This window comes from Trematomus bernacchii, unplaced genomic scaffold (genome assembly GCF_902827165.1).
Source record: "Trematomus bernacchii unplaced genomic scaffold, fTreBer1.1, whole genome shotgun sequence".
NCBI lineage: Eukaryota > Metazoa > Chordata > Actinopteri > Perciformes > Nototheniidae > Trematomus > Trematomus bernacchii.
Genome location: NW_022987593.1, coordinates 7,391,018 through 7,403,590, shown reverse-complemented (window position 1 = coordinate 7,403,590; position 12,573 = coordinate 7,391,018). Strand labels below are relative to the sequence as shown.

Sequence of the window (12,573 nt, the reverse complement as noted above, 5' to 3'; positions counted from 1 at the left end):
ACACACACACACACACACACACACACACACACACACACACACACACACACACACACACACACACACACACACACACACACACACACACACACGCACGCACACACACACACCCACACACACATGCGCTCGCAGCTGGATCATAGCACTCTTCTCCCCGATTAGAACTGCTCCTGATGCAGCTGTCTGCCGTCACTGAGAAAGTAATTAGAGACTGCTGCAGGAAGCCAGAGGAACAAGCCTTATATTTGGATGTCCTGTACAATCACTCCACATGTGTGTGTAAAAAAATAAATGTGTGGTGCTTTAACCTAAGGGCATGGAAGTGTAGTTTACACTTTAATCTGCCTAAATAAAAGTCCTTAATCAAATAAAAAATGTCTTGTTTTGGAAAATTGTCTTTTATATCAAGCACTGTTTGGTTTAAATGTATTAACGGCTAAAAAAAGTTTTTTTCTCATAGCAAAAGTTTAAAAAAATGGTCGGTATAGAAAGTATTTTAAGATAATTCTAAGATTCACTAGAATAAATAAGTATATTTATTGTATTTCTGCCTCACAGGGACTGTACAACTTGTATTTCACTATATTAAAAAAAAATACAAACTGTAGGCCACCTTACAAAGCCTATATCCTCCAATGTGGGGACAGTGTTGAGTCCCTAAGAAAAAAAACATTTTTTGGGGACCTAGCAAATGGCCAAAAAATGTATGCATATTATTTACTGTCTTGTTTTGCACACTCATTGTTGTTTCTTGAAGGGAGATTGAATAAGATCAATCTCTGCTGTGATATTTAAAAAATGGTGTTTGATTCAAGATACATTTTGAAACAAGTTGATTTGTATTGAACTCAAAACAGGATTTTTTGGCACATGTACAATCCTTGTCAACATATGAACACCCACATCCCTCTTGGTCTCCCCATCAAATGTCACGTTTCATAAACTTTAAGGCAAAAGGACACACTGTATAAATAGAAAATATTTATTTTGGTGCACAAATACAGTGGTGTTTACATGGTTGATTCATAAAGGTTACCAGAGGTAGAAATACAAGTACCACTCTAATAATCAAACTTTGGTTCTGTGTGATAAACAGATTGTATAGAAGCAATAACACATACAAATACTCAAGTAAAACAAATGTTCTCAAGAGCCAAGGTGAAAAACATAAATCATTTCAGAGCAACATTAACTTGTGGCCTGTTTCCACTTTTGTTTGTTTAGTGGTCACAAATCTTTGGAGTGCAAGGGGTTCATCGAAAAGTTGAAAAGCCAAAACAAAATATTAAAAAGACAATTGAAAAATTCATCAGCAAATTGTATCTCAAGTATAAAAAGTATTTACATCTTTATCAAATGTTTTGATTTTTTTTTTTTACTAATGCAATGGCTCAAGGTGGAGCTAAACACAATCACGTTATAATCTCATGACGTTTTGAAGGAACATTTTCAAAGAGGCTAAAATTGCCAGAAAATGTTGAATCTGAAGTCCAGTATAAAGTAGCATAACATGAACATACTGAGTAAGAACTTAAGACAGTAGGCTACTTTAGAAAAAGCACTTTCTTCATCGATTATAAATGACTTTATAAACACCTGATTATATCCACATGCGTGATGTAAACATGGTATATTGGAGAGAAAATCTGATTATTGATTAAAAAAAAAGAAAGACTTGTTGCTGCTGTTTAAAAGCACAATGAGTCCTAAAGTAACTCCTGCTTCAGTCTGATCGTGTCTTCCTGTGAGACCCGGATCTAACAGTCCTCGCTCTGCAGCATGGTCAGGAAGAAGTTACACACGCTGGCCCACGAGCCGCTGCAGTTCTCTTCAGCTGTTTTCAGATGGTTCACGCGCGCTGTGCATGCGGTCGGTTTGACCGGAGCTGCAGCGGTGGCGCGAGGCTGCGGCGGTGGTGGCGCGTGAGTTTCCGGCTCTCTGGACTGAGTGAGGTTGACGGAGCTCATCATGTCCAGCTTGAAGTGCGCATCCCTGGGCGCGCGCTTACAAATGCCAGCCCTCACCAGCTTGCTCTCGTCGCTGCACACTTTGCCCTGCAGCTTTTTGAACGCACGCGCCACCTGTTTCCAGAAGCCCTTGTTGTTGGACTTGTATCCCGCGCAGCTCTGAGGTTTACCGTTGTATTCACACTTTATATCCGTGACTCCGCCTTTGATGTGCGCCTCCCGGTCCTCGCATTTCACCGACAGCTTGACCGCGTCCCCGACTGCTTTGGCCCCCCACGTGCACTGGATCTTGTTGTTGATGGAGAACTTTCCCCGGCCGTTTGCGGCAGACTTGTCCCCGCTCCTGGGCGCTTTGTCCGGGGCTGCGGTCACCGTCTTGTCTGCTCCTCGGTGCTTATTGCGCGCACCGGAGGAGAGAGAGACCTGCTGCCCGAGGAAGGCCAACAGCAGCCAGGGAGCGACAGTCGTCAGGAATAACATTTCCTCTTTTAGCAGACAGATTATCACCTGAGAGCACAGACAATGTTTTTGTTAAGCAACATTATTTTAGAAATCACTTTATCATCTGAAAGGACAGCACATGGTTAAAACAAGGTCCAAAGCCTCAGTTCTGGTAAAAACAATAATTATGAAAAATAATAATATATGTTTTTTAAATATCAATGTTTAGGCTGCTCCCCCCCCAACAAAAAATCCAGAAAAAATGATGCATGTATTTTTCTTTGCGAGCGAGCAATGGTTTTACGCCAATCGGGAAACTATATTACGCATAGAAAGGTGCAATTAAATCTGATATTTTGAGCCTGCAGCAAACTAATAGACACCTGTGGGAGTAAGTAGGTCGTAATACAACATACTACACATAAAGTACAAACATGAAAGTAACACACAACAACTTTATCTCACCCAGAATAACTCGTGCTGCTGTGCGTAAATCTGCTTCTTGTGGCTCTCTGTGGTCTCACATGGCTTTCATACATACAGAAATGTAATAGATGCTGCGGCACGCCCACTATTCCCGCCCAAAAACACACACAGGCACAGACACACACACATACATATACACGATGACGTAGGCTACGCAGCCCCATTGAGGAAAATCTTGGGAGTATTTATTTGGTGTTTTGTTCCGGCATGTCCAAACAGAACGTTTAACTGAAGATCAAAGAGACTGGTGCACTGATGCTGGATCTGCATGTCTGCACAGATAAGAGTGGGTTTATTCTTAATAACTGTAACATGCCTGGTGAACACATTGTAACCCCACCTCACACACACTCAATCTTGGAGGCTCGACTCTGGCTCTCCACCAATCCGCTGCTGCACTCAACCACGAGGAGATCATCTCCTTCAAATTCCACCATGTGGCTTTACCTTAACACCAAAGCAAAACATAGAAAGATTTGTGATTAAAAAAACAGTGGTTGAAAGCGGCTAAAGTTATTATAGGCTATACTCAAGTACTGAGGTCACTTTTTTTAAAATGTATTTTGCCATAGAGTTCCCATTTTCTGCTCCTTTATACTTCTAATCCTCTAGATTTCAGAGTAAAAAACCTAACTCATACTCAACTATAATTATATTGCAAATAACCTGCAGTATAGTGAAAATAAACCCCACTTTTTAAACACTAAATACATCAAAAGTTATAATTATTTCTGAAATGCAATTCTGGCTTTTAAACAGTGTGTTTTTTTTTGTTTTTTTTGTTCTGATTGATAAAAGTGGAGCGAATCATACACTGGAAGTAAAGGTCTCACTATTCTGTAAAAGGTTTTAATTAAATAAACTGATTACGCACATCATAACGCTGACATTGACCAGATTGTTGACCCTGACTCCTTTTGTTCTGTTTTAAACTCAGTTATCTATCAAAGGTAACACATTTACCAGATGTCTGCTCCCTCTCTCCCCATAAACTCTTCACGTGGTTCCTCCTTCCTCCTTTGATATCCTGACATTAACTCAGTGAGCTTCTTTATGAAGTCAGTCAGAGGATGTCTTCTTCTTATTTCACCGTGCAGGCTGTTACAACAATCACTGAAAGACTGTGTCGACTTATTATGTATTAATTTCTGTCTTTGTTTTACATTTTGTCCTTTGTCCGCATGGTGTCTTTTTTTACTCCGCATAAACTAGGCTACAAGTCTGATAATAATTATTATGATATATTTATAACAATCTCGTGTTTGGATTATTGTAGGATGTTAGGGCCAAAAACGATGGGATTAGTTTTGTGTCATAAAGATAAAGCAACACTTTCTCAGAATAAAGCAAAACTAAGAGTTTATTGGCGTGTTTCCACTACAGCGCGGAGCACGGTTTAAGAGGGCTGTGACGTCAGCGGCCCGTTTTTGGTTGCGTTTCCACTTGGCCTAGTACCGGCCGGCGGGTCCTAATTCACAGTTTTTCTGGCCTCATAAAATCGTGGTTCTAGGGCCAGAGACAACGACGCTGAGTCGGGCTGAGTATGCTAAACTAGAGAGAATCGCTGGCAAGGGGGCTACAACTACAACAAGATGGACATATTTGACCATGATTTAATTGTAATACACGTTTCAAAATGATGCTGAAGTAACAACATACTGATACCGGTTAGTAAAAACCATGAATTAATGCTTTGACAAGTCTGCAGACAGACGGCAGGCGAAAAACCTTTTAAAATGCGTGTTTTCTAGATGGAGATTGGCTAAGCTAACGCAGTATATGGTCCGACCGTCCACACTCACAACAACGGCCTATACAGACATAAATAAAGCAGCGACTGTATTCGCCATGACACAGACAGTCTGTGGTTTGTACTTGTTTAACTTTTGTCTAGTTTCTGAACATATATGAGGAGCTGTGAGCTCTGAGTGCTAACAGCTAACGGCTGTGTTGTTTTTCTGGGGTTCTCATTGAAGATGACGTCACGGCTCCGCCTACACTGCGTTACTATAGATACTACCCCAGTTCCTAAACTGTAATGGAAATGCGCCATGAAGTGAGCCAGTCCTAACGAGGCCTAGCCATACCGAGCAAGGCCGAGCGAGGCCGTGTAGTGGAAATGCGCCATAAGAGGAAAAAAAACTCAAGCAAAATAAAATTAATTTCAAAAATAAAACTATAAATTGCAAACAAATCTTTGTGTAATCATGTAAACTATAAGTCTTTTTTCTTTGTTTTAACATACGTTTTTGTTTGCAGTTCTTGTTGCTTCTTTCTCAATGATCAGACTTTTGCTCTCGCTGCAGCTCTCTCGTTTTTTGTTTTCGATTCTGACACAAACATCCCAGGTGGGCGGGACTTTCAGGAGTGCGTCCCCATTGGCTACTCAGCTTTTGAGTGACAGCCCAGTCCTCCAGCGATTGTACAGTGCAGCTGCGGTAGCTGAGCATGGACAGAAGACCCCCAGAAGAACCAGCATTTCAATTATTATAATACTACAAGTGAAAATATATGTAAGTATTGATCATTTGTGTTGTTTGTGCTGTACTATACGGTCCGTTTCTTTATTGTGTTCGTGAGAAGTAAAGAAAAGCTGTGCTATGAAAGTTAGCTTGTGCTAACTTTAGATCCATAACAATGCAAGGTAAGTAGCCTAACAGCAGGGACAGTATAGCTAGCAGTGAGTGAGCGTTCAGACACCGGCAGACACACTCAAACGGACTCCTGTGTGCCTGACTCTACCAACAGGCTTTCATGATTCTGTTTAGATATGCAAGTATAAGCCATGATAGCTTATTTTATTAACACGCTAATTTGATATGAAAATCAATGGAGGCTGAGTTTACTACTTCTCTTTGTAGGAAAACCTATCCATGACTGCCCCTGAGCTGAGTTTTACTTCATATTTTTCATTTTCTAAAACATTTATTTTCCTCTCATATTAACAGTGTGGATCATTAAGACAGCGTGGTGTCCAGAGGTCTTATCCCGTTTTCCCACTTCCTCTGAGGGGACAGCACGGAGGGGGGGCATGAAGAAAGACCTGCACCAGCTTCGTCCACGCTGGGCGTTGCTGTTATCACTTGCTCAGTGTCATTTAATTTGACCAAATGTCTTTACATATACATTTAATAGATGTTATTATTATCCACCTTTTTGTTTTATGTCCTTTTATTTAAAACATTCTTTGAGACTTAATCTTCTCATAAATGTAATTTGTATAATCACTCTTTTGTCTTCATTCATGAAAATGTTAGAGATTCCATTCAAATCTGTTGATTATTCATATCTTCCTCAAGCTAGGAATAGTATGTCGAATTTTTAATGCTAAATGTATATCATTTTCTCACATGAATGTGAGAATGAGACAACACCGTTTTTATCCATTGTGTATGAATGCTTCAGCTCTTCAGACCAACATAGTAAGATGTGAGCATGTTCCTAATTGTGTTGGTATGCTACCTAGGTCTGGTCTGTTTAATAAAGCAAATCTGCCACTTTTATATTGTAGAATTTGTTAAATTAAAGCAGTCTTTAATTGTTTGTCCTAAACATAGCCATATATGCTTTTGAAATCTAACATGTCTTTGAACAAATAACAGTATACAGTTTATATTGTGTATCACCTTTAGCTTGAAAATACATAGATGTGTTTTTTATCTATAAAATAAATAGATAGACAGACAGACACTTTATCAATCCCAAATTGGGAAATTATTTTACAGCAGCAGTGTGTTCAGGTATTAAAATATTTAAAGTTGGAATAAAGTATAAACTACACAACACAAGTATAATGCACAGCAATCCATAAGATAAGTCCGATATTTTCATGAAAACTCCCCAGGAGGCACCAACACAAACGTGGCCGAGTTGACTACGGAGTTTGCTGCACTATGATCTGTGGTGTAGTGGGCTGTCAGTCAAAAACTGAGTAGCCAATGGGGACGCACCCCTGAAAGTCCCGCCCACCGGGGACGTTTGTGTCAGAATGCGCAAACGAGAGAGCTGCAGCGAGAGCAAAAGTCTGATCATTGAGAAAGAAGCAAAGAGAACTGCAAACAAAAATATATGTTAAAACAAAGAAAAAATACTTATGGCTTACATGATTACACAAATGATTTGTTTGCAACTTCTAGTTTTATTTTTGAAATAAATTATATTTTGCTTGACTCTGAGAAAGTGTTGCTTTATCTTTATGACACAAAACTAATCCCATCAAAAACAACTTCCATATTAATAAAAGTATGTTGCAAGAAAGTGGCATCATGTAAAAAGAGCGTCGAATAATTCTCCATTCAACAAAACAAAGCCACAATACAAACATACATTTCTAGATTGCTCTTAGTTTATTAACATTAAATAAAAGAGCTGTTATACATGTATAACTTTATGTTTGATGTTGTGCTGTTGAACTATATCACTTACAACAGAGAGGTGAATGAATGGATCCACCCCACCCTGTGTTCATGTTTCAGCTCAGACTGCTGACTGAACAAAGACATCATGGTGATAAAGGACAGAGCCATATAGAGTTTGATATGGGCACGAGTCCAAAAATATCACAAGTTACAGAAAATGATCACTGAGTCACTGTGTCAGGGTTAGGGTGTGTGTGTGTGTGTGTGTGTGTGTGTGTGTGTGTGTGTGTGTGTGTGTGTGTGTGTGTGTATTTAGTTTGCCTAACAAATATAGCTGTTTTCCCTTCTTCTTTACAAATGATAAGAGATTAAGTCTAACTGTAGTCTTTCACTTTCATATTTTCTTTTTCTTTCACCTTCACCTGTGAATGATGAAACCACAGCTCTACCTCGTGTGTGTGTGTGTGTCAGCATCCCCATCTTGTGGCTGATATTGGTTAAGCAGCCTCTTTACCATTACACAATAAAAGGTGATACATACATTTGAATAGTTGTGGAATTACATTTACTCGCATACTACTGAAGTATAATTCTTAAGGTACTTGTACTTTATTTGAGTTTTTCCTTTTTAATGCTATTTTATACTTCCATAAAAAACGCTTTTTCACCTTTCATCTTGTTACTTTACTTTCCAGATTAATATTTAACACTAAAATCATATAACATACAACACATTGTTAAAGATTAAACCAGTGGTTAAAATTGTTTGTAGCCATTTGCAAAAGTGCCATTCATAAAGGTGTCATATTTCAGAGGTCATGACTTTTCCCATTCAAATTCCTCACGTGGTTTAATTTAAATTACTGTTCAATGGTTCAATATGTAATACAATGTATTATTTCTCAACTAAAGATTTAAAGTGGACCTATCATGCTATATTTGAATAATATAGTGTAGGACCATACCTATATAAGGCATATTTATACTTTTCTTTTTTTCAAAATACCAAACAGATCATGCATTTTAGCCATGCCTCATTTTGCTCAATTTGACAATTTCTAGCTCTGGTTTAGCAAGGGCAGATTCAGTGAGAACAGCACCATCTACTGGCCTGGCATATGTACTACAGCGTCTCCAGCGCTTTCGAACGGCAATGGCCGTGGCTGTCTCCTCCTGATTGGTGGAGTTGGCCCAATAGCCGTAGCGCCACTGTCCTGACGTCAGGACAGTGTTCAAATCTGGATCAGTTTTTATCAGATCCGTTGCAGCCCCTTTTTTAGAGATTTGGGTATGGAGGAAAATAGAGAGGGTTGTGTTTTCTGACACTTGGTGAGTTCCCTGGAACACCGGGGACACATATTCAAGTATAAAAGACGTACAAAAGTGCATTTTGCATGATAGGTCCCCTTTAAGTTAAATTATAGATTATAGTTTTTTACCATCTTTTTCAGGCTTATCTCACAACCGCCCCAAATGTATCTTAACCCTTTAGGTCTGGAACCACTGGACTGCCACACATCATGACTGTAAATTAAGTATTTCAAATGAGCTCCACCCTGATCAGCAACAACAGTCACATGTTGTTTATGCATTGATGCATTAATGTCCACCTTTCTACAGAACAAGTTATTTTAATACCTTCATTTTACTGCTAAAACATCTGTATGCTAACTATATGGAAGTGTGAATGCAGAACTGTTACAGAGTTATTTTACTGTTACATTGTTTTCAATTAAGTTAAGGATTTGAGTGCTTCTTTCACCACTAGAATTTATGTTATAGAGTTGAGTTACCATACAAAGCAGCTACTCTCACTGTGAAAGGTGAGCCTCATCATTATCACTGTGTGTGTTTGTGTTAACAGCACCGGAGCTGCAGCCTCACTGGTTTCCTCTCACACAGACCTCCTCTGTTCCTGCACACGGTCGCTCTTAAGACTCAATTCATCGGCTCATACAAAGACGTGTTTGGCTCTGCTCAGGCGCCCTGTGTATTATCTGCACTGCCGTCTGTGTCTGCGCTCTAACAACTTCCTCACTCAGGCTGCAGACATGTTGTTACAGACGGCGATGGAGAGAAACAAGGACTCCTTTGAAAGAGTGTGTGTGAAAACCAGTTGAAACACAGCGACACAGAAACAGAGATGTCTCCCAACTGACTTTATTCTCTTCACATGTTGGAACATTTACATGACACGATTTTACATCATTTACAAACAGAATCACATGCCTGCCATATTTTACCTTTTTGCCTTGCTGTGTGTTTTACAATTTGATTTAAAAAAAAAAAGACATATGCACTACATGACAGCACAAGCAGTCATCCTCTAACCGTACACAGGTGTAGGTCGAGTGTTTGTGGCTCAGCCGTGAGATGCTCCGGTGTGGTGAGTCGGATCTCACAAGGCGACAAAATCACTTCAGAGGCTCCTGCACAGATCCTGGAGAGGTCGAAGATAGTCGAGAAGAGATCTGACGCTGCTATTTCCAACCTGAAACAAGGGAGAACATTTTGTTTATTTCCCTTGTGAATGCAAATACAATGTTCCACTTGCTCTTATTTTACACTTGATCACTTCTACTACTACTGATGATTTCTAGTTTTGCATTGGTTCCCAGTTAGATTTATACAAGCAAAACATCTATGCATTTGTGTCTATCACTCTCTTTTAGACCTTACTTTTTCATGCTATCTCTTACAGAATCTCTCTATTTCTATCTTAAATTCTGACTCACCTGTGTCTGCAGTATCACCTCAGTTCTGGAACCAGCTGATGAAGTAGGTGCAGACGCCGTGGAAGCTCTTCCAGCAATACTCGTTGGCGATGCGGGAGGATTTCGCGTCGGTCTGCTCTGTGGGACGGGTAGTGGTCTTCCCAGGCTTGGGGGCAGCTTTCTTGGGCTGGGATGGACCCTTTCCTGGCTGGGGCTTAGCGGGCTGCTGATTGGGCTTGGCTGATTTGGGAGTAGTGACTGGTTTGTTCGGAGTGGTGACTGGTTTGTTTGGGGTGGTGACTGGTTTGTTCGGGGTGGTGACTGGTTTGTTTGGGGTGGTGACTGGTTTGTTCGGGGTGGTGACTGGTTTGTTCGGGGCGGGCACCACAGGCTTACGTGGCTCCTGCACAGGCTTGGAGGGCTTGGGTGTGGTGGTCTTGGGCCAGGAGGCCAGGAAGGTCATCTGGGCCTCTTCGGGGTATTTCTTGCACATCGCTGGGCGGTAGATTTTGGGTCCCTGGCAGGCGTGGCTCAGCTTCCTCATGTCCCACATCATCTGGGTGAAGAAGTGGCGAGGGTTGAGGTTGTAGGCGCGGCACAGGTTGGGTTTGCCCTGGAAGTCGCAGTAGTAGGAGCGTCCGGGGGTCTGACCCTGGCTCGGACCTTTGCAGGAGACACGCAGGCGAGTATAGTCCCCGGCTCCAGACACCACCATGGTGCAGGTGTCCTTGCTCTTACTGGTGAATCTGATGGGCTCATCCCAGACGCTGCGTTGTTGCTGCTGCTGCTGTTGCTGTTGCTGCTGCTGTTGAAGCTGTTGCTGCTGCTGCTGTTTCTCTTGCTGCTTATCTTGCTGCTTCTCCTGCTGCTGCTGCTGCTGCTGCTGCTGCTGCTGCTGCTGCTGCTGCTTGACGTTGCTGCTGTTGTTGGTCTGAGCACTTGCCACCCAAACAGCGGCTGCCAGAAACAGCAGTGCTACTCTCATCCTGGCTCTCATGGCTGCGTTAGGTGGGTTGGTGGTGGATGGATGAAGGTATGTAGCCGCACTGAAGGTCGAGGTGTACAAGGGTAGGAAGCGTCTGCGAGGGACTTTATAGGGCTGAAGCTCACAAAGAAGGTATTATTCAGGTGTGCTGAGGGACCCCTCCTCCTGCACTGAACCCCCTCACACAAACCCAGAGTCACACATACACACACATGAAACCACATGAAGCTTGTGTGGTATTTTCAAAACTAAAAAAATTGATGGATGAGAGGGTGGAAGGAGGGGGGGAACATAAACCAAGGGGGGAGGAAAAGGGGTGAAGGGACGCGGTCACCAGTTCTGTAGGAGCAGCAGAGGGGTGGGGGGAGTAAGAGGGCGAAAGGACGTTACACAGCCAAATGTGTGTGCAAAAGGGTTGCGAGGCATTATATAAAGTTACATAAGAGGTTCTTTGACTATTGATGAGGGGGAGAGGGGGTGCAGAGGTCCCGAGCCTAAGTGCAACCAGAAGTTATTTGCAGGGGGTTTAAAGTTGATATGTGACCCTGTAATTATTAAAACCTTATCATGTTCATCTGCAACGGTTTTAGTTTGATACAGTCTTTGTTGTTGCAAGACCAACAGATCTAAACAAAGATAGAGAGATATAGCGTTTGGGCAACATTTACAAACTCCAGCCGTGCAGCCAAAAGGGCCAAATGAAGTCTGGCTGCATGTTGTAAAAACTGATGCATGTAGGAGAGTTAGACTAAGAAGGTGTGAGAGGCTACTGTCAGACTGTGTGAAGAAGAAGATAGTTCTTACAATCTAAAGTTAAACGTTTTAGTTATTCTGAATTTGATACACTCACTTGATCTGGTTTGAAGTGTAGCTTACAGTGGCTAATGTTGGCTAGTGTAAGCCTATAAAAAAAAAACCTTAGTTTTATAAATGTAAGCTATTGATTACTATAGCCTATGTTTCTCTAGCTACTGTGAGTCAATACGGTCTATATTTAAACATAGGTACAAAAATGTTTACTTTGAGAGCAGAGAAAAAAAAAACTACAGCCCCCATTAAAAATGCCACAGGCGTGGTTACTAGCATCATTAGACATCCATGTCTTTATCGTGACTTGGTATTCGTTTTTTTGCAAACTATTTCCAGTGTTTATAAGCTATCTTTAGCAAAAGGTGCTTATTTTTAGCTAACTTTTTCAACTAGTATATGTTATGTATCTCTCTGTACAGCACTTTGGTCTGGAGGTTTTAAAGTGCTATAAATAAAGCTGGATTGGATTGGATTAGTATTCTGTTAGCTAACTACTTCAACTTTTTATCCATTACTTTTGACCGACTATTAGGAATGTTATCCATTACTTAGAGCTACTTATTTTGATAATTTATTCTGTATTTTTAGCAAAGTGTATTCAAATGTTTACCCAATACTTTTAGCTAACTAGTTGATTGTTCATAAATGTTAGCTAACTTTAGCTAACTTTCAGGTGTAAAACCATAACTTTTAGCTAACTATTACAACTGTTTACCCATTACTTCAATAAATAAATGACCATTATTTTCATTACTGTTAGCTTAGTGTTTTAACACTGTTCAACCATAACATTTAGCTAACTATTTTAACTG

The 12,573-nt window shown here is 40.8% G+C and overlaps 2 protein-coding genes across 2 annotated transcripts; both read right to left on the bottom strand.

Moving 5' to 3' along the window:
- Positions 1-968: 968 nt before the first annotated feature.
- fgfbp1b (fibroblast growth factor binding protein 1b) lies at positions 969-2,933 on the bottom strand. The gene is made up of 2 exons (XM_034130160.1): positions 2,874-2,933; positions 969-2,474 (listed from the first exon to the last, which is right to left on the bottom strand). The coding sequence occupies exon 2, from the start codon at positions 2,445-2,447 to the stop codon at positions 1,758-1,760; it is 690 nt and encodes a 229-aa protein (XP_033986051.1). The 5' UTR covers positions 2,448-2,474; positions 2,874-2,933; the 3' UTR covers positions 969-1,757.
- Positions 2,934-9,407: 6,474 nt separating this feature from the next.
- Positions 9,408-10,963, bottom strand: fgfbp2b (fibroblast growth factor binding protein 2b). Its single transcript, XM_034129309.1, has 3 exons — positions 10,880-10,963; positions 9,988-10,771; positions 9,408-9,743 (listed from the first exon to the last, which is right to left on the bottom strand). The coding sequence occupies exons 1-2, from the start codon at positions 10,961-10,963 to the stop codon at positions 10,007-10,009; spliced, it is 849 nt and encodes a 282-aa protein (XP_033985200.1). The 3' UTR covers positions 9,408-9,743; positions 9,988-10,006.
- Positions 10,964-12,573: the final 1,610 nt, after the last annotated feature.